This window comes from Rhodofomes roseus, assembly GCF_022264815.1.
Source record: "Rhodofomes roseus strain CIRM-BRFM 1785 chromosome Unknown C8Q71scaffold_1, whole genome shotgun sequence".
Classification (NCBI taxonomy): Eukaryota; Fungi; Basidiomycota; class Agaricomycetes; order Polyporales; family Fomitopsidaceae; genus Rhodofomes; species Rhodofomes roseus.
Window position 1 is genome coordinate 1464157 of NW_025952957.1, and position 25237 is coordinate 1489393.

The window sequence follows — 25237 nt, forward strand, 5'->3', positions numbered from 1 at the left end:
GGATGTAGTGATCACCAGGTAGAATTACTGTATTTCTTGACCGTACGGATTGTTGTGGAATCCAGAGTCATCATCACCCATACGCGGTTGTACAGCACTTCGAGTCTTCGACCCCGTCATGGTGACGCCGGTGGTGACGACAATTCCGATAAGTCATCTTCCAAGCCGGCATTAGCAGCAGGGGAAGCGTTTGCTTGGCCTGAGGGTGTCGTCGTCTCTGCAGCAGAGTTCGCGGCAGAGCGTTGAGTTCTCGTGGATCGTCTAGTGGGTTGTTGCCTAGAGGTTTGCGCCCGAGTACCTGGACGTCTGCCTCTCTTGCCGCCGCTCGGGGTTGGCTGTGACGACGTAACCTGATCTTCATTCGCTGCCGTTGCGGGAGCATTTGCTGTCTGGGCCGCTTCGTCGCTCGCACCAATGACAAGAGCTATAGGAGCGGCATCTGAGGCTTTCTTTTTCGCCTGCCTCTTCTTCGAAGGCGGCGAGTCTGCCACGGCGTCGTGGGCACGTTTCGTCGGCCTACGCGATCTCGCACTCGCATTCCCCTCTACGGCAGGCTCTTGTGCCGTCTCCCTCGCCTTGCCCTTGTCTACCATAGTTGGCGTGAATGACTGTGGGATATTCTGCTGCGGGTTGCCCACCAGAGGCGCTGAAGACGTAGACGGTTCTGTGGGCGCAGGGCCAGGCTCGGCGGCTTGCTTGCGACGCGGACGAGGACGTGGCCTGGGAGGCGGGGGTGCTTCTGCAGGCGAAGCAGCTGAATTGCCTCCAGAGGGAGCGGCTTGCACCTCTGCGACAGCAGGTGAGCACGATGCAAGTGGTTCCTGGGAGTTCGTCTCGGCGGTCTTCCTAGGTCTGACTAGCGGCCCCAGTTTGGGGGGAGCTGAAGAAACCTCACTCGATGAAGCAGGCCGGTCCGAGATAGCAAGCGGCCTAATTGGCATGGGTGACACTAGGCGCGACAAATAGGCCGACGACTCTGCTGTTGACCCAGCTTTGGGTGGAGATGGAGCGTGGGGTTGGCTTGGACCAGCAGTTGGACTGGTAGCTGGTCCGTGCCCCGGAGCTGGGAGGATGGGCCGCAGCTGGCCGGGAGGCCGCGAAGACGCGCGGGAACCTGGTTGAGATATACTAGGCCCGACACTTAGCGACGGTCCTGGGGCTGGCGTCGGCGCCGGAAGAATTGGTCTCAAGTTCCCCGTTGCGCTGGGGAGCGCGGAACGCGTAACTCGCCGCATGAGGACATTGTAACGATTCCGGCACTAGTTTCCAGTGAGCAACAGCTCAACACAGGGCAGAACATTAACCTACCTGACTGTCCGTGCGCCCGGTCCCCAGGACTTTACTGACCTCCTTCCAATCTACCGGCTTGTCCGGATCGACGGTGTCCAGGAGAGTGCGATCCTCAATGTCCGTCCACTTCCGCTTCGGATTGGCAGTGTTATGGAGCTCTTGCGCGCGCTCCCGACACTGCTCGTTCGTCCTTCCCGGAATGAATTGAGCGATGTCCTGCCATGCGTTGCCAAACACGGCTGTCGCATCGCGCAGGAGCTTGTCTTCTTCCTCTGTGAAGGGACTGTGCTTGATGTTGGGGTCTATGTGCCTCGTCCAGCGGCTTTGGCATTGTTGTGGGGTTGCATCCTCTGAGATGAGTCTCGCGACTGCAGAGTGGTCAATCTCTGAGAAGATAGTATAAACGGCATGGAGGAACGGAACCAACCTAGGATCCAGTTATCTGTGCCGTACGCCTCCACGGCATCGCGCAGTCGTTGATCGCTGACAGAATCCCATGCATGAAGCTTCCTGAAGATCGCATGACGCATACAGTCAACCAGTGTACGGCGAGTCTAACGAACACTATCATTCAGCAAATGACGATAGAGATGAGGATGTACACACCCCCAATCTTTCGGCGACGTCTACCCAGTTGATCTGCCCGGGTACGCAGTTGGCGACGAGTTGCTTCACGCGGTCGATCTCAGACTGTGTCCATTGGGAGTGGTCAAATCGTGGATGGCGCTCTCCTAGCCACTTGATCTCACATTCTTTGGCGGTCCGATGGTCGCCACTCAAGTTTGATTTGGATACCTAGGAAGTCCCTGAGTCAAAGGAGGCCAGCCGCCTGGTGGTGAGGATAGGCGCACTTTGACTGAGACGCGCTCCCAATCTATTCCGGCTATGTTCTCTTCCATGAATTTCGCTGCCTCCTCAGTTGGCCGTGCCAGCCCTTGCTGTCCCCTGTTTGCAGTTATGAACTACGCTCATAGATCTATATTTACAAGCATACCTCAGCTGAGCCTCTACCGCGTATAGACGATGGTTCTCCGACTTCACAGCGTCTGATAATGCTTCAAGCTCCTGTAACTTCCCTGAGGAGCCATGAGTCATAGTCGAACAGAGAAACGTAGGACACACATTGATGTATGACCGTCGCGTTCGCGTGTTGTTGCCGTCGCAAAGCAGCACTTCTGAATGGGGACGCCTATCCTTCGCATGAGAATCTTGCGATATGACGTTTACCAGGGTCACGTACTTCACTCAAGAGCTCGGAAGAAGGGAGAGGTGCAAGCGCATCCACAGCGTTCGGAATGACCACCCAACCACCGGAGTTGACCTCTAAAGTGTCTTCCTCTGTGTCAGATACATCCGCGGCAGCCTAGACACAAATCAGCGACCGATACGCGGGAGATACTGAGGTACTCACGAGTAGCTTGTTGAGAGACTCAAGTTCAGCATCGATCCTCTCGCTGTAGATCCTGAGAGCATACTGATGATCCTTGTTGGCTTGTAAGGCTCCATGAAGGCTCTGTTGGATGTCCGCTTCGGAGGCCAACATTCTTTCGCCTACTGGGGTATGAGGGAGGACTTAACGCGACGTCCGAGGACCATGGGAGGTCGCAGCGAAGAGCTCGACTCGGAGGAGGCGGCGCGGGGACGCAGCGCAATGACACGCTGCACGTGGTCGCGCACTCGCAAATTGATCGGCGGGAGACATATTCGAGGCAACGACGCGGGCGGCCAATCCACTTGCGGTTATTAACGGCCTCGCTGTAACCGCCACCTCGACCACCATGGCCAACGCTTCCGCGAAACGGACAGGTATTCCTTCCTCCTTGCACTCGCTACATCTCACTGATCCCTCGCTAGCCCAGCAGAATGCGGAGACGATCAAGAACATGAATCTTGGAATGCTCCTCACCGGCGCACTCTCACTGCTGCTTCGTGTTTTCCTCCGGAAGGGGACGCTCTCGCCAACAAGGCTATCGTTTTGGCTGCTTGTCCTTTCCTACGTTCCGTCGATCTTCCTCTCGCGGTACCTTGAGCGTATTGGGTCCCCGAAGCGTGACCCCACAACTGGAACTCTGATTTCATCGGGAGAAGACCTCGGACGACCTGGTGTTATCGAGTATGCCTTCGATGTCATCTACATCACCTGTACGTTGCCGTCAGTTGTATCCTCTTGTGTGTCTTATCATGTCTCTCTCTTGTAGGGGCATGCCAAGTTGGCAGTGGCATATTCGGTGACTGGTTCTGGTTTTTCTATCTCGTCGTACGTCTGTCTTCGCCGCTCGTCCATTCCGTCGCCCTTACCCGCACCCCAGATCCCGCTCTATGCAGGTTATAAGCTCTGGACCGTTGCTATTTCACCGCTGCTACTGGGAAGATCTTCTGGTGCCGGCGTTCAGGAGGACGCTGCACCGAAAGAGGCGTCGAGTAAGCGTCAAGAGAAGCTACGCAAACGGGCCGAGCGTGGTGACCCGCGCGTGCGCATGCAAAATACAAGGTCCTAAGGGCACATCGTTCATATCTAGCCCTCTATGTATGTATGTTATAGCTGATGGTGCAGAGAACATCGTATTGCTTATCGCCTCACTGGCAGTAGCAACTTGTTGGATCATTCGTGACCGCGACTACAGCTCAGCTAGCGAAGAAAGCCGGCGATACATTCCTGGCTGTCGCAGAAGTGGCCTTGCGTTCTTGCCACAACATATGTACTACTCGCTGTGGTCGTGAGACATTCTGTCAATGTCTCGCGAAGTCGACGTCCTGCGGTTCTGGCCCGGGCCGCCCCAAGCTGGATGATCTTGATCTGGAGGCGATCGAGATCGCGAGCTGTATGCTTAGTCAGCGAGCTGCTCCTGTCCAACCAGATCGCGCGCCTCCTTCTTCACTGGAACCCTCTACAGCCCTCTTCAGTCGCATCCGACTCGAGTCTCCCTAGCGGAACGATTCCGGCAATGGACATTACCAGACCTGTAAAACACACTGTTTGTCATTTCTCATCCATGGTATAAGCTCATGGATGCGACAGATCCACGCGACCTCAGTACCTCACACCGACGGTAACGCCTCCGACGGCTCAATACACGCTGACGTATCATCCGCTGTACCACCTCATGATGCAACGGTAAGTAACGTAGCAGAATGAATTATTGTTACAATGTGATTGGTTCTAATCTCACTGGTCTTCTAGCCCGACGCTGGTGTCACACTTACGGTGGGCACAGCAGGAGCAAGAGAAGAGGATGGCGCACACATGCACTCCACACAGAAAGACTACGGTATATCTCAGCCAGAGAAGGTGTTTACTCTCAAAATTCGCCTGGAAGCCATTTCTGAAGCGCATATATGCAGTCTGGCGTCGCAGAACCTACAGTACCTTCAGTCGAGGATGCCACGAAGCGCGAGTCTCTCGCCAATCCTATTCCCAGAGATGAGCCCACTATCCCCATGTCGAGGAGGTTCCCTACCGATTCCTCTTCTTCTCGGCCTTCGCTTGGCGACCGCTTCTCGTCGATCACCCTCGCTCATGCCAGTCTGCAGTACTTCAAGGACCGCGCCCAGTCAGCCTGCAAGGCTTACTTGCCTTCGCCTCTCCGACAGTCTGTGTTAGCTTCCTCTGCTCAGGCTGAAGCAACGGCTTTTGATGTGGGTGCCATTGAAGCTCAGGGTGAAGCACTCGACGCCGTGTCTTCCTCAGTGACCTCCTCTGCTTCCGGTGCCTGGGTGAAGGCCTCAACTACGGTGGATGCTGCTGGTGATGCTTCTCCACGCATACACGAAGACGTCGTGTCTAGCGAAGCTCCCCTTCCCGCTGTTCCCGGAAGCTCTGGTTCTGGCTGCCTTGATGACTCTGCTCTGCATACTGCCACTATCGATGAAGTCCCTGGCCGTGCACTGTCTCCAGCATTCGACCCAGTACCTTTCACTCTATCTGAACCGCAAGTCGAAGTTCCTGCAGTCGATCTGTCTCCGGCACCGGTCTCCTCCTCTGTTGCTGAATTTGCTGCATCTGACTCCGTATCGCCTCTTGCTCCCATGGAAGCCTCCCCGACTATATGCGCCTTGTCAATCATTGATGCGCCTTCTTCTGCTCTATCTGCTGCGCCGGATCCCTCTCTCCCTGCTCCATCTGCTGAACCGGACCCTTCTCTTTCTGCCCTATCTGCTTCTCTCCCTACTTCTCTCGGCTCATATCCTTCTGCAGTCCTACCTTGTGCTGCTGCTCCGTCTGCCGTCCTCACTGTGCCTGCCATCATTGTCTCTGGACCTTCCGACGATGCACCTGCCATTTTGGCTGATGGGCATAATGCCTCCTCCGAGCTAAACGAAGAGCCCGCCGTGGGCGAAGAATCTAACTCACCTCAAGCACACTTTCTCGAACATGCGTGCCCTTCTGACTCGGCTCTGTCAGCCAATGCTACTTCGGCTATACCTCAAGCACCGGCTGCCTCCCACAACCTAGCACCATTGGGCGAAGACGTTGCTGGCGTCGAAGGTCGGGACGTCGACTGGAGGATGTCTCTCGCGTTTGGCGAAGCGGTCGAGAAGAACCCTCATATCCTAATACCCGACGTCATCCCTGTTCCGCCTCCCATAGTGTCTGAGGATCTGAATGCTGCGTCTACACTCGCTACGGACATCGCACCTGCTGCTGCTGTACAATCCTGTCTATCCTCTCCTGCCATGGTGTTTGACTTCGCTGGTGACCCTCTTGCTACCAATGCTCTGCCCGACTGCTCGCAAGCTGTGCACCATCTGGAGATGCCCTCGGCTGTGCTAGAAGTGACTGAAGACCCCGAGGACACCGTACTACCTGGCTCGACCCCGAACGAACTCTCCATGCTCTCTAACATGCCTGCAGTATCGTCTGACGGCAGCACACGTTCTAAATCTGAAGGGTTCTCTGTGGTGCCCGCCGCTGGCGAAACCGTTCATGGTGACAAATCTACGGACGAAACGAAGGCGCAAGTCAGTCTTGAGTCTAGTCGTGGAGCTTCCGCTGCGACTATTGAAGTTCTCGAAGGCATTTCCGTCCACGAAGACGAACTCGAGGCAGCTATGATCCAAGAAGGTACAACTGATAAGGACGAAGATATGATGTGGTCGGATCCCCTTGCTTCTACCACCGACGCTTTGCACACCTTGAGTCCCAACGGCGTCGCTGTTGCTCCTGCCACCATGGGCGCGGTGGTCGAAGCCAAGGATGCGACTGCGACTACTGCTTCGGGCGCTGATGAATGCACGGCCGCTGAAGACACGTCTTGCACGGCCGAAGCCGAGGCAAACGCAATGTTGGTGGACCCTGCTGTCCAGTCATCTTCGGGGTACTGCTCTCTACCAAGTGACTACACATTGGTCGACGTTACAGCTGGATCTATACCACATGCGGCCCCTTCTGCTATCATCGAGGTCTCATATGTCCACGACGATGCCCAAATGCTGGACGATGATGGGGTTTACCATCCTGCAGAAGCTTCCGTGGAAATGCCTTCGATGGAGCATGACTTCGCGGACGACAGCTTCGTCCCCGCGTCATCCCCACTACCGTCGTCTTCCCCGCCTTTCTTGTCGTCTCCCTTGCGGTCTTCCAGCCCACCGTGCATCTTCTCTTCGCCGCCGCGCGCAGGCTTCAACAGCTCTCCGCCGTCTTCCCCGGTCCCGGACGCTAAACCTCGCAAGGCGGGTTCGTTCTCTCTTGACGACGAATGTAGGTCCGATCGGGAAGGTAACTCAAAGACCGCCCAGAAGAAGAGGGCCCTAGAAGATATCTTTGCCTCTGACGACGAAGAACTTGATGCATTCACGCAGGACGGCGAGAAGAAACGCGTGGTAACCTCACTCTTCTGATGCATTGTATACTCCTCTCACCACTTCGTCGCAGAAACTCGAACCTGTAATGGCGTCCATGTCGTCCTTGCCGCAACCAAAACGTCCGACACTTGCGTCTCAGCTGAGACAGCGCAAGAAGCTGATCGCGCCCTTCCGTTCCCCTCTTGTGGACAAGGATGCTGCTCGCCACGGGATAGACGCTGTCTATGCCAGCGGAAAGAGCAGCACCGGGCTCGCAGCAACGAAGCGCGAGGCGACCGAGATGCCAGCCGACAGCGCGTCCACAGGTGCACAGGCTGGTTCTTCGCTCTCGCAGACGGTGAAAGACTACCCTCCGAGCGTTGCCAAGCAATTCAAGTCCCCTCTGCATCTTGGTTCGAGCGGTCCGCCTGCCGCTGCTGTCTCGAGCGTGCAAGCGATCCCTACGATACGAGCGCTGCAGGCCAAGATTCAGACGCTGAAGCAGGCTATCAGGATCAAGACGGCGAGCGACGGAAATGACGAAGAGGAGCTCGACGAGCTGGTGGTCAAGTGGACGACCGTGGGCAGAGAAGTTGCCTGGGCGGTCTGGGACACGGTGAAGGACCTCGGCCCGGGAGAGACTGCGAACATAGGCAAAGTGGGCGGTGGCTGGTTCGACGATGAGAGAGGCGGTCGTGATGGTGGGCACAGCAGTGGGTGGGGTTTCGATGACGCCAGTCAACCTGCGAAGGGCGAAATGGGCGAAGAGGGAGACGGAAGCGGGACGAAGGAAGGTGACGATGATGCGCCTGGCGTCCAGCACACTCTTGGTACGATGCTGCGCCATTTGGGGATCGCTCCGGAGACGTTGGGTTGGGATGAAGAGGAGGGGGACTTCGTGGATGTTGAGTGACAGACGTAGAACAACCACCATAGCTGTTGCATTTCTCGTCGGATATCGTCCGTAGTATCTGAATCTGAACGTCTATCGTGCGCTCGTCTGTCCACTGCAGCAGACAGGACTCGGACGACGGCGATGATCGACATGTGCCTTCACTGGCAGCTTCAGGCCTGTCAGTGCACGTTGCGCCATACCGCCCGAAGACGAACCGACACTGAACCGACATGTCGCAAGGCGCGTACGGCTGCTTTCCTGCCTTCACTCACAGAGCCACCACATTGCAACTGGCATCGCATAGAAACCTGCAAGTGAACAGTACTTCATTCTGCCGCACGCACAGCGAACAATGAGCGGAGTCCCGTTTGCACTGGTCTGCCCCTCCACCCGGGGTCTGTCTTTGGCTATAGCTCGTCACCTTCTGCGCACTACAGACCTGCCAGTCTTCGCGACCCATCGGTCCCAGAATGCGCGAGACGTGCAAGACAACATCCTTTCCCCTCTGAGGGACGTCAACCCAGAAAGACTCAAGTTACTGCACCTGGACCTCACCTCGGAAGAGACCATAGCCTCCGCTGCCGAACAGCTTTCGAAGGCCTACCCCAGGGACGCGAAGCCCTACATACACACTGCCTTCTTCTGCGGCGGCATCTTGCATCCGGAGCGTCGCCCGACGGACCTCGACCGAGACAGCGTCGAACACACCTTCCAGATCAACGTCATCTCGCATCTCCTCCTCATGAAGCACTTCTCTCGCTTCCTCCCTGCCCCCGTCTCCAAGAACGACAAGTCAAGCTCTACCTCGAAGTCGCTCTCGAAGTGGGTCCACATGTCCGCCCGGGTGGGCTCCATATCCGACAACCGCCTCGGCGGATGGTTCTCGTACCGTGCCTCCAAGGCAGCGCTCAACCAGGCCATCCGCACATTCGATCTCTACCTACAGCAGAAAAGAATACCCGCTATATGCGTCGGAACTCACCCGGGGACTGTGAAGACCGACCTGAGCGGGGAATTCTGGGGCGGCGTGCCGAAGGACAAGCTGTTCGAGCCGGAATACGCAGCGGAGAGGCTGGTGGAGGTTGTCAACAACATGGACGAGAAGAGCCGGGGAAAGGTGTGGGACTGGGCGGGCAAGGAGGTCCCGCCGTAGACGCATAGATGCGAGTGACGAGCGCTGGTACATACAAGTGAGCCATCTATAATCCAATGTCCTGTTTTTACAAGTGAGCGGTCCGTTGTCCGAGTGTCTGTTCATACAATCAACACAGCAATCAAGACAACAGCAAATGATAGCATGACAGCAGCGATACGATATATGCCTAGAAACCACCTCCATGGATTGGTCGCTCAGGATACCTAGAGTACTTAGGAATAAGTAACGTATGAGCGAAGTCATGTCATTGAGCGCACCTCGCTTGGATCCGAGCAGCTAGGTCTTCCTCGAAAATTTGGTCAGGGCCCAGTTGGTTCCCGAGTGTCAACCAACTGCATTCGCACCGTCAGCGCCGTCATCCTCAAGCGGCCTATATCAATGCTACTCACCCTGGCCTCGTATTATGTCTCCTGCCAAAAATCTCGATCTTGCGTCCACCAGGACACATGCGCTCGATCAAGCCGTACACCTCGTCGGGCTTTCTGCTTGTCTCGCGCACCTCGGACACAATCACGTCTGTGTCGAGCCCCCGGTTCGCCCACGAGGGGAACTTGAGGTTGCCGGCCTCATCCGTGACGGTCTTGACGCCGACGAGCATGTGCTCCTTGGTGTGGTTCAGCCAGTGGCCCGTGCGGCCTGTGCGGATGACGCGTTGCAGCTGTCGACACGATCGTAAGCATCGAACGTGTTGGTAGAGGGTAATACTGTACTTGGTTCGTCTTGACCCAGACGACCTCGTCCACTCGCGTGTAGCCCCATACCCGTAGGCATTCTCGGCCCACTTCCATCGCGCGACCTGTCACCCAGAGGAAGAGTAGGCCCTCGTCTTGCAGTGTCGGGATGGGCATGGCACGCATCTCGTCGTCCGTCATCGTCCCATACGGTAACTGACATACCACGTCAATCCACATTCGCTACCATCCTGTAGTACGTGTCGTCCATCTGCACGCGCAACCACACTGTCTGGGCACGCGTGCAGGCGGGCGTTCCACAACAACTGTACGTACGCTCATGTGAATGTCCCATGGAGGGTCTGCCATGATGACATGGAACTTGCCCAGGACAGAGTAGTCGAATCTCCGCAGGTCGCAGTTGATCCACTGGGGCGGCAGCTGGCAACCACAAAAACAACAACACTTCTCAGTCAGCGCACTGCGAAGTAGCTCTCCACAGTATACGCACCACTCTGGTCTCCTTACCCGTAGGGCCCAGTCCTATGCCAAGTTTATACGGCTTCTTCTTGACCTCTGAACGGCTATCAGGCTGACCGCCGCCATCCGTCACGTCCCAATCCACCTCAAAGTGTAGATACCGACACGGCGCCTTCTCCTTGCCGCGTCCACCGGCACCCAAGCCGCTAGGCAGGCTAACAGTACCCCCGCCCTGCATCCCATACCCTATCTGGCGGTGCGACGGCAGAGGCGGGATGGACGGCGACTGTGCGTACGTCGGCTCGGAGTAGCAGGTGTTGAGGTACGAGCAGTGCCCGAGCGACGGGTCCGTGTGTGGCCGGAGCAGCGGCCGGAAGTGGATACGGTCGCAGATCGTTGGGGCTGCGGAGGCAGCGTCAAGGGAGGCGAGCCGGCGGGCCTTTGCACAGTCGTCCTTGGTGATGTGCGGGCAGATGGGCTCGAAGCTCCCGTTCACAGAGCGGAACTGAAATTTCGACATAAGGAAGGCTGAGCATAGTGGATGGGCGTGCAACGTACCTGTTCAGCGAGCAACCGACCCTTTGCTGTACTTCTCTGGAGGATGTTGTATACCTCCTTGAGGTCCTTGCTCAGGCTCGCAAGCGTAGTCGGTGCGGGCTTGACCCTCTCACGCGCCTGCTCGACCTTCTCCTGCTCTTCCGAGTCACCAGCAGTAGACTCAGCATCTTCATCCACTTGTCGCTTCCGCTTGCGTCCATGCCCAGGCAGACTACTGCCTAGCTGTGCGTCTCCGCTCCCAAGGCGCACATCCATGACAGTCAGACCGTCGTCTTGCATCTCACGCAACACAGATATCTTGCCATGGTCCCAACCATTTGAGAGGTTCTCCAAGATAGCCTCGAAACGCGCGAGGTCAGTAAGTCGGAATGTAGGAGGCGCGTTTGGTCCGGGTAGTAGACCAGCTGGTGGGGGTCCGGACGCGATCACTCGTGTGAGGAGGTCAAAGGAGGTGATCGGGGTGGTCACCTTCCGGGATGAGAACAGAGATAACAGTGCCGACGAGGCGACGAGTTTAAGCCTCTCGTCCACAGACATGGTGGCTTCAATGAAGAGAGCGCGTTGGGCGGCCTGACAGTGACACTGAGAGCGCGAGCCTATGGGCGCGCTACACGTGATACTCCGCTTGTTGAACAAAATGCGAGACTCTGTCGCATGTGCTGCTAGCCGTACTAATGAAAGTGCGGCAGGAGGTGATGCAATAAGACAACCCCCTCGCCTTTTACTAGGGGGTTCCGTGTATCGCCTCCATCTTAATGTCGCATCACCAATTTTTCAGCTCTCAGCTTGACCTGAGGTAGTCGTTGCCATTCTTTTTCTTCTATTTTGGACTCGTACATACTATCTTACCGAGCGGTTGAGCAGTCGCGCTGTGCCGGCGTGCGTGGTACGACCGTTTCTTTCTAGGGTCTCGAAACGGTATGAGACGCACCAAGTGCATACTACATAAGTGGGAGTTCATTCCATTGACTGCGATTGACTTCAAGTCCTGCGCGTTCTGCTATACAGTCATCAACGGCTCCTTGAGACACCACCAGTCCTTGAGACAGAGCGCTTCCGTGCGATATGAATCACACCTAAATACCAAATAAAAATATGATAATTGGTTTTGCATATGAACACAGGTCACCAAGGTGTCGATGGGATGGGAGGAGCACTGGGAGGCTTGCAGTATGTCAAAGATCTCAGAATCCGCGTCTGAGAGCAATTTGCTGCCCAATTTGGAAGGTGTCATTACATAAGGTAGTAGTCGCATGTACCCTGGAGCCTTCCCCATTAAAACAAACAACGTAGAGAAGGCGTAGAGCGGCTTACAGGCTGATAGCAACAAGAAGCATGTCTTCGAAGAAGTAGGGACTCAGTTCTAGTCATTCCGACAGCGGTGAGTGGTGGTAGCAGCTGCCCGATTAGGCAAGTGTCTCAAGGACCTGTCCGACCCTTGATAAGAAAAATCGGCACTGATCTCTGCGCTGTACAACGTCGGCCTCATGGATAATGCTACTGAATATTCATAACATGCCTCAAACATGTCGTAACACGACACTCAAGTCCGATCTCTCGCAGAGGAAGGCGAACGGTTATGGGAGACCGAATACGATTTGGGTGTCTCAAGGAGCCGTTGATGACTGTAGATCACATTTGGTATTACAGTTACTTATGTACAGTGCTATTGAGTTGCCGCCCCCCACACACACTAGCCACACACAACGCCACGTCTGATTACGGAACAGCAATACCTGCTTGCACAGTAGGCCGGGCGAGCAGTCTCTCAACCCAAGCCTAGAACGGCAAAATACAAGGTCAGCCTCCGTCTACATTTCGCACAAACACAGTTCACGAACCTTCAGGTTCGGCCATTCATCGAGGGTCTCGACCATTGCATGCTTGTGGATCCTAACCCAAGGGAACACGTTGATGTCCGCAAGGCTGTATGTCCCCCGGCCTGGGCCCGCAAGCCAGTCACGGTCTTGCGAGAGACGAATCTCCAAGACGCCGTAGAGACGTTTGGTCTCGTCGATGTAACCTGTTGCGTAGTGAGTTCCACGTAGTCGGGGAGTGTTGTTGATGTTACTCACGCTTCTTGGCGTACGGAATGTCCTCCGGCGCGTATCGGTTGAAGTGGTGAGACTGTCCCTGCATGGGACCGACCCCACCATGCTGCAAAGCTCCGTCAACAATTCGTCTCCTCAATAAAGCTCGAGGGCTACTCACAGCAAAGAAGATCCACTGCAGCATCACACTGTAGTCGTCCGCCTGTGTCACAGGGTCGAAGCCGAACTTCTTCTCCTTGTCATAGTGCTGCTGCAAGTACAGCAGGATCGCCGCCGTCTCGAAGACGACGAAGTTGTTCCGCGAGCGATCGACGAGCGTCGGGATGCGGCCATTCGGGTTCAGCTTGATGAACCACGGCTCCTTCTGTACATTGGTACTAATGTTAATGCTGAACACACTGCATGTCCACGGTGTGCGGTTAGTGCATCGGATCCCCGAGTCGAAGCCGAGTGTACTTACTCATAGTCGGGGCTGCCGTAGGCTGCCTTCAGCTCCTCGAGGAAGACGGACACCTTGTGACCGTTCGGGGTCGCACCCGTGTAGAGCAGGAGGGGCTTGTTTCCCGTGGCCATTGCGCTGGACGATGAGTAAAGGCTTCGGGGACGATTCCTGAGGGGGTTCTGAGCAGAAGAGTGGGGGTGAAAACGCAAAGTGCGACGGTGCAGTTCAATGGCGTGCTAGTATGACCCGTATATATAGGCAGGCAGATGTCTCCTGGGTGGGAACTGGTGAGCCGTTGCGGGCTGGTCAGCTGGGAGCGAAGCTCATAGCGAGTGGCAGAACGAGACGCGGTCGATGATGCAATCCCTGAGTAAGCTCATCCGCTAGCACAGACAGCGACGTCGAGGCCAAGCTATGTAGTGACAAGCCGATCAATCGTTCCTCGCAGTGCGCCGTAGATTCGACTCCGGATCCGCTGCGTGACGGTTGGTCGGATAACAGGTGTGTAAGCCTCTAGGAACCGCGTATGAACAACGTTCTAGGCAGCAACAACCACTAAGCATCTTGCTTCGCTCGTATAGCATCAGGTAAGCAACAGCATCGCCACTACTGATGACAAAAAATGCACAGAAGTCCTGGCGAGACGTCCGCATGGGAGAGCAGCAGATCCTAACGACGGGCTCGTCGTACTACCACTCCCTCCGTCGACAACTCCCGGCATGTAGTTGCTGCTGATGTTTGGCGCAAGCGCACCAATGTACTGTTCACCTAGCGCGTTGATCCTGCCAGACGAATCCATGAGCCCGTCGTCCTGTCTCTAGGTCTAGCAATCGCGCGGAATCCGAGGCAGCTGACAGCATACCTGATTAACCCCCTGCAGGTTCTCCATGGCGCCGAACCACGCATATCGCTCGACCCATTCAGTCGAATCCATGAACGACTGCGTGGCGTTCATGAAGTCCACGATGTTCTGCAGCGAACATTGTTCGTCCGCCAAGTTGAAGTTCTGCCGCTTCAGTCAGCAAGACTCGGCACTAGCCTCACAGACGCCTGGCTTACCTGACACGCCCACTCTGTAATCCACAATGGTTTCTGGAACGTGTCGTGGAAGTCTTCAAGGTACTCGATGAACGCCGTCGAGTTGATATCATACCAATGCAGTGCCACGAAGTCAACCGTACACCCGCCATTACACGCGCCCAACCAGTCCAGGAGCCACTGCTTGCCCTCTGGCGCAGACGTCGGTGTGGGGGAGCCGAGCAGCACTCCTTGAGATCGCAGCGGCTCTATCTGTGCTCTCCACACCGACGCAGCATGGCTAGGCGTCATGTTGGACTGTGTTGGATAGTCCGGCTCGTTGAACCCGAGTACGTGCGTGACGCCGAGGTTATGAATGGTTCGGTTGATTGAATTCTCCCACTGGGATACTTGACGGTCGCCCCAGAGCATAGGGACAAACTCTAGGCTCGTGCTGACTGAGCTGGGGCTCCACGTATAATACCTGAAACTGAGGTCAGTCCTGCTAGTACGTCAATGAGGATAGATAGCACGTACCATGTCACCTTGTCAGTAGTCGTGTACTGCTCGATATCGTCCAAATTTCCATTCGCCCATGCTAAGCCAGCCTTGGTGCTATTCGAGGCAGCGATAGTGTCGGGTATCAGGTATAAACAAGACAGCAAGACGATGCAAAGATATGGTACAGGTAGCATGCTGTTCTATCGTCTCTCTAATAGGGTATCTTGCAGAGACGTGGTGATCCTAAGGTGCTGCCCAGCGGTCGTTTATATGTAGCACCACAATCCCGGGCCCTCGCTTGGCCGTGCGGAGGATGGGGTCAAATTCGAATCTCCACTGACGTTACCCAAGCGATTTCGAGTGGCTGGAGCAAACATGAGGAGTACAGCCAGGTACGTACAGCCACGCCGATTGCATAGAGCGCGGTCACCTGATCGTGTACTCAAAAGGTGTCGCAGTGCACTCTGCGACTTGCCTGTGAAGTTGAGAACCTGGCTAAGGTCCCAGAACGACGCATAGTGGCTTGGCAGACTACATGCTACGCCTCCTTGATTTGAGTCGAGAGATCGACAGGATGAGTACATATACGCACCGTAATATACAACGAAATATCCGCCGTGGCACTCACTACACTTCAGCTTCAATGCTGGCTCTCTGGCATATGCGGCCACCAATCTGGCCACCAAGACGTGACCTTCCACTTTGTCTTTTTCTCCTCGCCAACCTCAATCTCAAACACGGCGCTTCCGTTCTCTACAGCAGCGACGTGCTCGAGCCGCAGGAGCGCAAGGCCAACGCTCTTCGTGGAGCTGAGTAGCTTGCCTGTACCTCGCGGTCGTGGTCTGGGTGGGCCGTCGTCAACTTCTGTCCTTTGGGCTCGGATGTCTAGGTCTGATGGGAAGGAGGGCAGCTCGGCGGTTGGAGTGGGTGAGCCGGAAAACCTGAGGACGACATCAACATCAGTTGAGACCTCCAGAGAACTGGACTGCAGACATACGGCTCGATGAGTACGGGGAGGATGCGCTTCCGAATGATTCCGGTATGATATGTCCGCACTGTCAACTCTTGTCCAACGAAGCATCCCTTCCTGAAGTCGACTAGAGGTAAATCAGCTCAGTCGTCTGAAACGTATATGATCAGGGAGTCAGGTACTAACGTGCGCCCATGACATCCAGGTTAGACTCCATAGGGAATGCATGCATTGGCACAATCTCCGTGCTTCCCTCCGGTACCCCGTGTGCTATACGATGCAGCAGATAGTCTTCTGCCGAGACTGTATCGTGGGTGGACGTCTCTTGTGCTGCATCCCCCTTGAGCAGACAGTTACGCGAAGAGTAGCGGGGTCACTCACGCCTGTCGCCCTTCTTCACGAGCAATCGATGACCCATACCAATGGCCCGCCTGTCTCGCAAAAGTCCAGGTTGCGAGCCCCAGGGCCAGTCATCCTGACTGTCCCATACCGGTTCTATCGCGCCGCTGCTCGCGTGCAGCCATCTCCTCTGGGTCTCCCAAACCTTTGTTGATTCTGACCCCCATGCAGCCCAGACGTCGTACTCCTCCGACACGTCCCGAATCTTGACTTTCGACCGGAGCACGTATTTCTTCAGCGTCGGCAATAGCGGGGGCGCCTCGGACGGCCGAGGGTCGTACTCGATGAGGTAGCCTTGCTTCCCGCTGGCGGTCAGCTGCGAGTACACGAACGTGTCATAGAGAACCCTGCCCTTCAGTATGGTCGGTCTGAGTGTGTGTCAGCATGAGAGGACAGGCGGGCACTTGCCTGTGCGTGCAAGAACGCAGAGTAGAAATGGCTGTGCGGATGTGCGGGGATGGACGAGGACAGGATGCCGTTCAGGAACTCGGCCGCCTGCGAGCCCGTGACGGAGAGGACAGCCCTGTGGGGGACGTGAGCGACGGAGGGGACGGTGCGGACGAGTGCGCGGACGGCGGGTGGTAGCATGATGTCAGGAGCGCGCGACCAGCGATCGGCGACCTCGAGCGAGCCTCAGCCACCCCCGCGCGCCGGTTTGTCACGCACCCGCCATGTCCTCGTCCTGCCAGCATCTCATCGCCGCGCTCAAGGAGTGTCTTCTCCACTCGGACTGCGTCGTCAAGCAGGGCCACCTGCCGTCCGAATGTCTTAGGGAGCATACCAAGGAACTGCCGGAGGAGTGTCTCTCGCTCCGGCAAGCCACCTTTGAGTGCAAGAGGGGCATGGTAAGTTGTCGCTCACGTCGGCTTCGTGCAATGCTGCTGACGACTTTCGGACATAGTTGGACATGCGGAAACGATTCCGAGGCAACTACGTGGGTCTTCCTCCCAAGACGTCGACCGCAGAAGGACCGGACAATGCAGCCGGCGCGGCTGCTGGTGAGACGAAGTCATAGCATAGGGCAGATACACAGCAGCTGTGCGACCCCCTCACCTGCGTGCACAACAAGACGACAAGAGTTCCAAGACGATTCACGGGCTGGCTGACTTGACCATCACTCCGTCGTGGTACCGACAAGTATTGCACAGTAAGTCACAAATTTCTCGATGCATTAGACCACCACCGATTCTATCATTCCGCTCAGGCGTTTGCATCGAAAGCACCATCTGGCGCACGCTGGTGGTACTTATATATGTGTGGTGCAACACCCTGTACCTCCCCGCTCGAACTGTAGGGCTAGCATGGATATTTCTCCCTCCCTTCTCGACCGATCCTTTCGATACTGCAACTTGACCCACGCGTGGTCCAGCCAGCCTTCTCATCGGCTGCTCGCTCGAACCCATTTGTTGACACGCCAGACCGTCCATACTCCCGGGCACCGCGTTAGACGTAGTGCTGGTTGGCGCTGCAGAACCGTTAGCTTCTACGCAATAGCATCAAATCCAGATACCTTGACTCACCACTTTCCGATGTCCATCTTTGACGAAACAGGGCGTCAGTCGCTCTCGCAACAACGATTGTTCGGCTTTGTCGACGACAAACCAGATGTCAGGTCTCAATCTGGGGCTTCAAAGCAGGTCTCTGCTAGCACAGTCGCGAATATGTACTCCCCATCATGACTGACAGAGGAGTGCAACCTCCCAAGAGATTTCATGGAGCTCTTGGGAGCGTACTGCAGGACAGGCTTTTGACCGTCCATAAGCTCCGGTGTATTGAGGAATGTCAATTCCTTCCATGTCAGACGTGCTGTCGGGTATAGTGCCTTGTACGCAGCTTCCTTGACACTCCAGCTGAAGAATAGGCTATCAGAAGAAAGGAAAATCTACCAAACGTATGCACCGTACCGCACGGCTAAAAAGCGAATCCTCCGCTCTTGATCCACAGTTGGAATGCCGTTCCACGCAGCGAGTTCCGGAGGGCTGAGGATGCGCGATGCTAGTCTCATTGCTGATTGCCTCCGTGCGAGGGCCGCTATGCGAGGCACATGTAGCACGTCGACGCCTATACCTAGTATTCCCATGCAAGGATGCTCGCTGAGCGAGCTGAGGAAGTCAAGAAGCAAGGTTTCTGACCATGTCCTGGCAGTAACGCGCGTCTGCCCCCGCGTCACGACCACGTGCTCGTGCTATACTCACAATCTCGATGCAGCAGTCTCTGACTTCATCGAACCCGCCCATCCTGGTCCCTACCTTCTACACACCTCTATATCCCAAGAGTGCACCAAAAATCTCACGGAAAATGACCTCAAGCATGACAGCCACCGTAGAATATGTGGCGGCATCAACGAACAGGCACACACATGCTGCAGACGCCTCGAGTTCCTCTCTCGTTGCCTTTGGCTCGGCAAAATTGATTGCTCTGTGGGATGCAGAGGTAGGGCTCAAGTCTCACACGTCACATTACCCTCCTGACATAAAGAGTAGGATCCCCATGATCGCGGCGTTCATGAGACACTACCAGGACATGAAGCACTCGTCACTTCCGTGCGCTTCATCGACGGGGCCCGCCTCATCAGCACGGATGACAAAGGTGTAGTCAGACTATGGAGAAAATATCCTGACCAGGCATGCTTGCCTCATATGTATGTAGAGAATCTTGGCAATGACATACCGTCCACAGTGGAAGTCGACCTACACGGTGCGTGCGCACGAAAAACCCATCTCAGCACTTGCGGTACACGGCACCTTGCTCGTGACGGGCGCGTCCGACTCCACCGTCAAAATTTGGCGCATCAAGCAAAGTCAAGACACAGGCATGGCCCGAGCCGTCTTGGTTTGGTTAGGACGGCACACTGATCAATACGTGCAGACGGGCTGGAAGAAACCCAGACGATCAATATCCGTGGAAAATACCCGCTGTCCTTAGCGGTTACTACGCTTCCCGGGACACAAGGTAACATGGGCGACCTTCATCCTCGTCTCCAATTGATCGCTTTCTGCAACAGCAACCATTCTTGCGATAGGAGGTACCGATCGCAGCGTGCAAATATGGACTCGCTCTGAGACCCAGGTAACGCTCCCACTCACAATAATTCTTCCACACATTGATGTCTCTTCCAGTTCGTGAACTCGGCTATACTCTCTGGGCACGAAGATTGGGTCAAGGCTTTGGCTTTCTGCCCTCCGAGGTCTGACGGCGATCCTCTCATTTTGGCGTCCGGGTCTCAGGATGCAACGATCCGTCTGTGGAACGTAGAGGCACTGACCTCAAAGTCGCCAGAGAGCCTGGTCAGCGAGAGAGGCGAGGTTAGCGATGAACTGCTTGACGCATTCGAGGCGTCTCTGGGCGATTTAGGCGAAGGAGAGGAAGGAGGCCGTCAGATTTCTATGAAGCGGCATGTCCTGACTGTCAGGACAGGCGAAAACAGGTACGACACTGTGCTTCACCTAATTTTTCTACGGACCATTGAATTAGCATGCACAATTTGATGCAGTACACGACAGTTCTCCATCACCTTCGATGCGCTCCTCATCGGTCACGAAGCCGGCGTGACCTCGCTCTCCTGGCGGCCCCCTCAACAATCCAGCTCCATCCCCACCCTCCTCTCGACCTCCACCGACTCCTCGCTCATCCTCTGGTCTCCCTCAACTATCATCACCTCCGCCGTAGACGGTGCATCACCTACTAGTATCTGGATCAACCGCCAGCGCTTCGGTGACATTGGCGGCCAGCGGCTCGGCGGGTTCGTCGGCGGGCTCTGGACGCGCGGCGGTATGGAGGCGTCGGCGTGGGGATGGAGCGGCGGCTGGCGACGCTGGCGGTGCACTCCCGGTGGGGACACTGCCATCCCCAGCGTGCAGAACGAGACGTGGGTGGAGGTGGGTGCGATCAGTGGGCACAACGCACCTGTGCGAGGGCTCTCCTGGAGTCCTGGAGGGGAGTACCTATTGTCTGCTAGGTGAGTCTGTCTTGATCAGTATCGAGAAGTGGCGGAGACGAACGCTCAAACTAGCCTAGACCAGACGACCCGCATACACGCGGGAATACCTGTGTCCAGCGAGGGCCAGCCCGCATCTGTATCTTGGCATGAAGTCGGACGGCCTCAGGTTCACGGCTATGATCTCGTGGGCGTTGCAGCGTTGGATGCGTTGCGATTCGTTAGCATTGCAGATGAGAAGGTCGCACGAGTCTTCGAAGCACCACGCGAATTCATACAGGTGCTGAACAACCTGGGAGCGGCGGATTTGTCTGGAGGCACAGTAGAGGTCGGTCGACGTCTGTCTCACCGTACACTTTTATTCTGAGCACAGGATCATCTACAGGAGAGACCTAGAGCTGCTACTGTCGCGCCCCTGCAACTCTCCAACAAGGCTGTGACAGAAGGTACAGACATTCCACCGTCACTTGACGTAACAGTTCTGATGACATGTTGCGATCTAGTCGGTTCCGATCTGACGGAACATACCAACTCATACGACCTAATTCATTCGAAACGCAGACCTTTTGAGGGCGAACTCGCTGCTATCACCCTTTGGCCCGAGATCGAGAAGGTCTTCGGCCACGGTTACGAGGTCTGTCTTCCCATATTCCTCCTCGACGTTCGACCACTGACATGGTCCCGCCTAGTCCATCAGCTCAGCCGTGTCTAATTCCAAGAAGCTCTTCGCGTCAGCATGCAAGGCGACCACACCAGAGCATGCCGTCGTCCGAGTCTACGACACGGAGAGGTGGCAGCCCATCGGCCAACCACTCGCCGGGCATACGTTGACCGTCACGCGAATAGTATTCAGCCCCGACGACCGCTATGTGCTGACAGTATCGCGAGATCGGGCGTGGCGTCTCTTCGTTAGGGATGGCGACAGTGAATCCGCTCCTTTGATCCATTGGTTTTTGAGTATTGATGGAGTCTGCTAGACGGCTACTTGCCGGCCGCTGCCGACAGGTCTCATGCTCGTATCATCTGGGATTGTGCATGGGCACCACAAGGTGACGTATTTGCTACGGCTTCAAGAGACAAGACAGTATGTGGCCTACTCAGTCCAGCGTCCAGAAGCTGACTAGTGCTCGCTTCCAGGTGCGTATATGGCGACAGCAAGACACGAGCAAGCATGATAAATGGACTGCTATTGCTACGCTGACAACGGCAGAGGCGGCGACAGCCGTAGCGTTCGCGAGTTCTGAATTCGGGGGCCGGTACGCAAATCATTTACGATTCACGCACATCATACTGAAGTGTCCATAGGAGAATACTCTTTGTAGGGCTCGAGTCCGGGGAGATTTTTGTGTATTCGAGTCCTATCGACGACGCAACGCAATGGAAACAACAGCTCACCCTCGACTCCCGGTATGTAACCTGTTGATATACTAAGAACCAGGCAATGATTGAACTGTCCTGGCAGGCTCGCTCATGTAGATCACATCCACCATCTTGCTTGTCGGCCGTCGGACGACCCAGCAACCATCCAACTGGCGAGTTGTAGTGAAGATAATACATTGAAGCTACTATCTGTCCGCATTGCGTAGTGGAGTGACGGCCACCCACAACACGTCGGGTAACCAAGGGAAAGCGCAGTATACAGTAGACAAGCGGGTATATACCCAGAACTAGATGTTAACGACACAACCTGGCTAGATGTGGGGGGACGGTGAAGGGTATGACACAGTGAATGCGCAGTGCGACTCATAAATAGCAAACAAGCAGCATGGGTGGACTTGATAGCTTGGCCGGGAAAGCGATAGGGATACAACGATGATCGACGTCAATTAAACAATGTCGCGCAGACTCATAGGAACTTCGGGCTGAAGAGGCGTCATCATATGGCAGTATCGTGACTAAGAGATACTTACGCATTTAATCTTGTAGAAGCACTCTATGGAGCGCAGCATTTCTACATCGCCCCCTGTAGCAGTGACGAAGTTTACGACAACGCCTGCGCGAGAGTAGCTAGGTGCAATAGCGGGTGCAACACTGTTATACGGCTAGATGTCAGCCACCGGAATTTTGGGATGACGGGTTAAGCATACCGATGTGCGTATTCTTCAACAGCTTTTGGCAAGTCTGCATGTATCAAGGTTAGGTTTAGCCAGCGAACATCGCACGCATGTATCCTCACCATAGTTAATGATGAGAGGGATCTGCGAGACTTCAGGCGTTTTGACCTGCACGTCGTACACGACCAGAACCTTCGTGGTAGGCTGCCGCATGAGTCCGGTGGGCGGGCTCCGAAATTTGTTCAAGGCGGCTAGTTTGGCTCCAGCATTCATGTCGCCATGCTAGTGCGAATGTCAGCGAGCGAACCGTGGCGGATACATGTTACGCACGAGAGGGACTGCCTCCAGACCCCTGCTTGCCAGCTTGTAGACAACTGCGTCCAATGCGGTCATACCACCGACATGAACGATGGCCTGAGGGATCTCCAGATCATCGAACAAATCTGTCAGCGCGTCCAGCTTCCATTCCCTAGCTTGTGCGGTCTCGGCGCTCGTGGCACCCCGACCGGAACCAATGATGCCCAGACCACCGGCCGGTAGAGGGGCATCAGAACGACCACTGGCAGTGAACGCAAGATACAAGTAGAACTGCCTCAAGCCCCGCGCACCCTGACTAGTGTCAGCGTGAGTGACGTTGCCGTCGCGGCGTACAAGCACTCTGACAGGTTCCCGCAGTTGAATGGCCGACGCCAGATTGAGGACGTCTTGGGGCACGGTGTTTGAGAATAGCGCCGTCTGCCGCTCTATCCCCGCTCCCAGACTTCCATTCAGCTCGATCGGTGGTGATGAGCGCATCCCAATGGCAGACAGCCGTCTGTTCGAGTTAGGGAAGTTGGCAGACAGCGACGAACCACCACCGGATTCGAACGCCGCAAACGCCGTTTGGGTCCCGGAGCTAGGAGTGGTAGCCGGCGTACCAGGGCCGCCCGTAAGAGCACGAGAACGCGGAGGGGGTAGTTGCTTGATGATGTTGAAAACGAACTCATGGAGATTGCGCGCTATGAGCTGATCGACTTCATCGAGCACCAGGAAGCGGACCTCCGACCCAGACAATCCTCCAGGACTCGTGAAGAGAGCATGGAGTTTCTGGGGCGTGCCGCAGATGATATGAGGCATGTTCTGCTGCAGGATACGGAGCTCCTGACTGAGGTCAGTACCGGCACCCGTAGCCCCGACGCCCAATGCTGACTTGATGCCGATCGGACCGCCGAGGTCGCGAATCATACGTTGAGCTTGCGTAGCTTGGTCAACTGTCGTCGAGATCATGACGACAATCGGGCCGCGAAGGACAGTGCGAGGGTTCCAGTTCGTCAAGGCGATATGAATGGCCGGAATTACGTACGCCGCAATTCTCTCCTGTGTGGGGGGAGCCTGAGCAATGATGTCGGAACCGCGGAGAAGGAAGGGTAGAGCACGTTGCTGGATCTTGTTCGGTGGTCCAACACTGTAGACGCTATCAGCTCCCTGCCAATACACGCTCGGACTCCCAAGGCTTACCCAAAGGTATTGAGCGATCGCAGCAGGTCAGGAGCAAGGTTCAGCTGCTCCCATTTCGTAATGATTGGTCCGCCGTCTCTAGATGTCGCTACGCTCGCCAGACTTTCACCCTGAAGATTCGGATGTCAGCAATCAATGCGCGCAGCGATGGGCTTCAGCCTTCATATGAAGACTGAACCACTCACCCCAGCCGAGTCACGCCGCATGAGGCCTGACACAGATCGACGCTTGTCAACACGGAGGATCGAGTCCTGACGCCCAAGCGGTCCCGTGGATGGGTCCGTAGGGCGCATCGGAATGTCGAGGTTCCCCGCGGACCATGTCCGCATCGGAGGATTCGGTACGCGCCCATTGCCCCGTATATCCGGACGATTCGGCAATCCATTACCTAGCACCGAGTTCGTTTGCATAAGAGGCGCGTTCGCCTGGTTGGAACTCAGGTCTCCTTGCGGTAATCCTGCGCCAAGCATTGGGTTCGGAAGACCGGAGTTGACACCGAGACCAGAGGTTACGACCTGCATTTGCTGCGTCTGGAGCGCCAACAGTTGACCGACGGACGTAGTCAACGTGTTGAGGCGGCTCGAGATTTGCGTGATATCGTCCGACGGCGGGTTCTGGTTCGGAGCGATGTTCGTGCTCATCGATGCGCGAGGTCCGTTCCCGGATGAGAAGAGAGTCTGTGGACCATTGGCATTGGGGGCGAACGGGTTGCCAAACTCGGGCGTGCCATTTTGGGTTGTTGTCCGTTCGACCAGCAACTCGACCTTCCGATGCACATCCGTCAAATCCCGCTGTATCTCGCGCGTCGTGTATTCGTAGCGTAAGAGGCGGTCCAGCATCTCAGACATGAAGGGCGACGCCCTGAGCTGCGCATCAAAACTGGTCGATAGATCGGCGCTCGACGCGAAGTGGCTTCCGGAGTCAAGAGAGGAAGCCGGCGAAGACGAAGCCACGAACGGCACGAACGGAGTGGCCTTGGGCGGGCCGCTCTCGACTAACACAGGTGGTGTGTTGAGACGATCCCGCCCGCGTCCGAGGAAGCTGGTGTAGAAGGACGAGCCTGCCGAAAGCTGCCCGTTTGATGATGTCGGCCCTGGTGTCAACCCCTCCTCCTGCGTACCATCCGAGTTGCCAGACATGCTTCGCGACACTCGCCTCTCGTTCAGAGTCACAGTAAACGTCCTATCCGTCTCCAGGTTCCCACCCGCGGGTGAATTACGCGTCTCCTCAGTCGGCACGTTGTACTGTTGTTGCGCAGAGTCTGCCTTGCGCTCGCGCTCATCCGGGAACGGACTGGGAGAGGACCGAATGGAGCGATAGTCGGACGGCGAGATGGAGAGGGAGGATGAGGTGCTGTAGTGCTGTTCTCTGTTCGACTGCATCCTGAATCCGAGGCCGGATCTCCTGCCCTCCTCCTCGTTGGCCAGCAATCCACCGGGAAAGAAGGGGGTAGAGGATGGATTCAGAGCAGGACTTCTATTCATTGGGTCCATTGCACGGAACAATGGGCCCGCACTTTGCAACGATCAAACGATGCG

The 25237-nt window shown here is 56.0% G+C and overlaps 12 protein-coding genes across 12 annotated transcripts; 5 read left to right on the plus strand and 7 right to left on the minus strand.

The window, feature by feature from the left end:
• Nucleotides 1–1226: 1226 nt before the first annotated feature.
• Nucleotides 1227–2833, minus strand: C8Q71DRAFT_696776 (Homeodomain-like protein; the record flags this gene model as incomplete). The annotated part of the gene is made up of 9 exons (XM_047919933.1): nt 1227–1259; nt 1309–1676; nt 1718–1844; nt 1897–2085; nt 2148–2235; nt 2285–2366; nt 2413–2479; nt 2531–2653; nt 2702–2833. Coding segments are annotated over 9 exons (1209 nt in total), but the record flags the coding sequence as incomplete, so codon positions are not given.
• A 173-nt stretch (nt 2834–3006) lies between these two features.
• Nucleotides 3007–3895, plus strand: C8Q71DRAFT_730882 (putative opsin). The gene is made up of 4 exons (XM_047922138.1): nt 3007–3096; nt 3145–3432; nt 3489–3547; nt 3600–3895. Exons 1-4 carry the CDS (start codon nt 3069–3071, stop codon nt 3786–3788), a joined length of 564 nt encoding a protein of 187 aa, XP_047784811.1. The 5' UTR covers nt 3007–3068; the 3' UTR covers nt 3789–3895.
• A 25-nt stretch (nt 3896–3920) lies between these two features.
• Nucleotides 3921–8020, plus strand: C8Q71DRAFT_24090 (uncharacterized protein). Its single transcript, XM_047917231.1, has 5 exons — nt 3921–4253; nt 4310–4405; nt 4472–4579; nt 4633–6249; nt 7163–8020. The coding sequence occupies exons 1-5, from the start codon at nt 4077–4079 to the stop codon at nt 7982–7984; spliced, it is 2820 nt and encodes a 939-aa protein (XP_047784812.1). The 5' UTR covers nt 3921–4076; the 3' UTR covers nt 7985–8020.
• A 298-nt stretch (nt 8021–8318) lies between these two features.
• On the plus strand, nt 8319–9119 carry C8Q71DRAFT_852519 (uncharacterized protein; the record flags this gene model as incomplete). Its single annotated transcript, XM_047926835.1, has 1 exon — nt 8319–9119. The coding sequence occupies one exon, from the start codon at nt 8319–8321 to the stop codon at nt 9117–9119; it is 801 nt and encodes a 266-aa protein (XP_047784813.1).
• Nucleotides 9120–9207: 88 nt separating this feature from the next.
• On the minus strand, nt 9208–11428 carry C8Q71DRAFT_23994 (MT-A70-domain-containing protein). Its single transcript, XM_047917224.1, has 7 exons — nt 10832–11428; nt 10305–10778; nt 10130–10234; nt 9833–10009; nt 9512–9780; nt 9380–9454; nt 9208–9325 (listed from the first exon to the last, which is right to left on the minus strand). Exons 1-7 carry the CDS (start codon nt 11366–11368, stop codon nt 9289–9291), a joined length of 1674 nt encoding a protein of 557 aa, XP_047784814.1. The 5' UTR covers nt 11369–11428; the 3' UTR covers nt 9208–9288.
• Nucleotides 11429–12328: 900 nt separating this feature from the next.
• On the minus strand, nt 12329–13681 carry C8Q71DRAFT_24371 (glutathione S-transferase-like protein). The gene is made up of 5 exons (XM_047917251.1): nt 13343–13681; nt 13043–13280; nt 12907–12988; nt 12673–12854; nt 12329–12610 (listed from the first exon to the last, which is right to left on the minus strand). The coding sequence occupies exons 1-5, from the start codon at nt 13453–13455 to the stop codon at nt 12551–12553; spliced, it is 675 nt and encodes a 224-aa protein (XP_047784815.1). The 5' UTR covers nt 13456–13681; the 3' UTR covers nt 12329–12550.
• C8Q71DRAFT_24421 (glycosyl hydrolase catalytic core-domain-containing protein) lies at nt 13475–15230 on the minus strand. The gene is made up of 4 exons (XM_047917256.1): nt 14879–15230; nt 14384–14825; nt 14187–14330; nt 13475–14135 (listed from the first exon to the last, which is right to left on the minus strand). The coding sequence occupies exons 1-4, from the start codon at nt 15034–15036 to the stop codon at nt 13908–13910; spliced, it is 972 nt and encodes a 323-aa protein (XP_047784816.1). The 5' UTR covers nt 15037–15230; the 3' UTR covers nt 13475–13907.
• A 252-nt stretch (nt 15231–15482) lies between these two features.
• C8Q71DRAFT_696790 (Aminomethyltransferase folate-binding domain-containing protein) lies at nt 15483–16799 on the minus strand (the record flags this gene model as incomplete). Its single annotated transcript, XM_047919934.1, has 5 exons — nt 15483–15783; nt 15840–15939; nt 15999–16142; nt 16194–16558; nt 16606–16799. 5 exons carry the CDS (start codon nt 16797–16799, stop codon nt 15483–15485), a joined length of 1104 nt encoding a protein of 367 aa, XP_047784817.1.
• Nucleotides 16800–16882: 83 nt separating this feature from the next.
• Nucleotides 16883–17226, plus strand: C8Q71DRAFT_697904 (cytochrome c oxidase assembly protein PET191-domain-containing protein; the record flags this gene model as incomplete). The annotated part of the gene is made up of 2 exons (XM_047919996.1): nt 16883–17056; nt 17113–17226. The coding sequence occupies 2 exons, from the start codon at nt 16883–16885 to the stop codon at nt 17224–17226; spliced, it is 288 nt and encodes a 95-aa protein (XP_047784818.1).
• A 133-nt stretch (nt 17227–17359) lies between these two features.
• On the minus strand, nt 17360–18402 carry C8Q71DRAFT_730908 (4'-phosphopantetheinyl transferase). The gene is made up of 4 exons (XM_047922139.1): nt 18116–18402; nt 17814–18061; nt 17732–17748; nt 17360–17676 (listed from the first exon to the last, which is right to left on the minus strand). The coding sequence occupies exons 1-2, from the start codon at nt 18289–18291 to the stop codon at nt 17827–17829; spliced, it is 411 nt and encodes a 136-aa protein (XP_047784819.1). The 5' UTR covers nt 18292–18402; the 3' UTR covers nt 17360–17676; nt 17732–17748; nt 17814–17826.
• Nucleotides 18403–18527: 125 nt separating this feature from the next.
• On the plus strand, nt 18528–22066 carry C8Q71DRAFT_865705 (WD40 repeat-like protein; the record flags this gene model as incomplete). Its single annotated transcript, XM_047928275.1, has 15 exons — nt 18528–18644; nt 18695–18802; nt 18891–19011; nt 19080–19163; nt 19216–19280; nt 19331–19638; nt 19705–20169; nt 20224–20476; nt 20537–20594; nt 20652–20782; nt 20838–21072; nt 21126–21232; nt 21286–21404; nt 21445–21555; nt 21611–22066. Coding segments are annotated over 15 exons (2406 nt in total), but the record flags the coding sequence as incomplete, so codon positions are not given.
• Nucleotides 22044–25192, minus strand: C8Q71DRAFT_697864 (uncharacterized protein; the record flags this gene model as incomplete). Its single annotated transcript, XM_047919992.1, has 6 exons — nt 22044–22179; nt 22236–22269; nt 22325–22484; nt 22533–23646; nt 23700–23809; nt 23885–25192. The coding sequence occupies 6 exons, from the start codon at nt 25190–25192 to the stop codon at nt 22044–22046; spliced, it is 2862 nt and encodes a 953-aa protein (XP_047784821.1).
• Nucleotides 25193–25237: the final 45 nt, after the last annotated feature.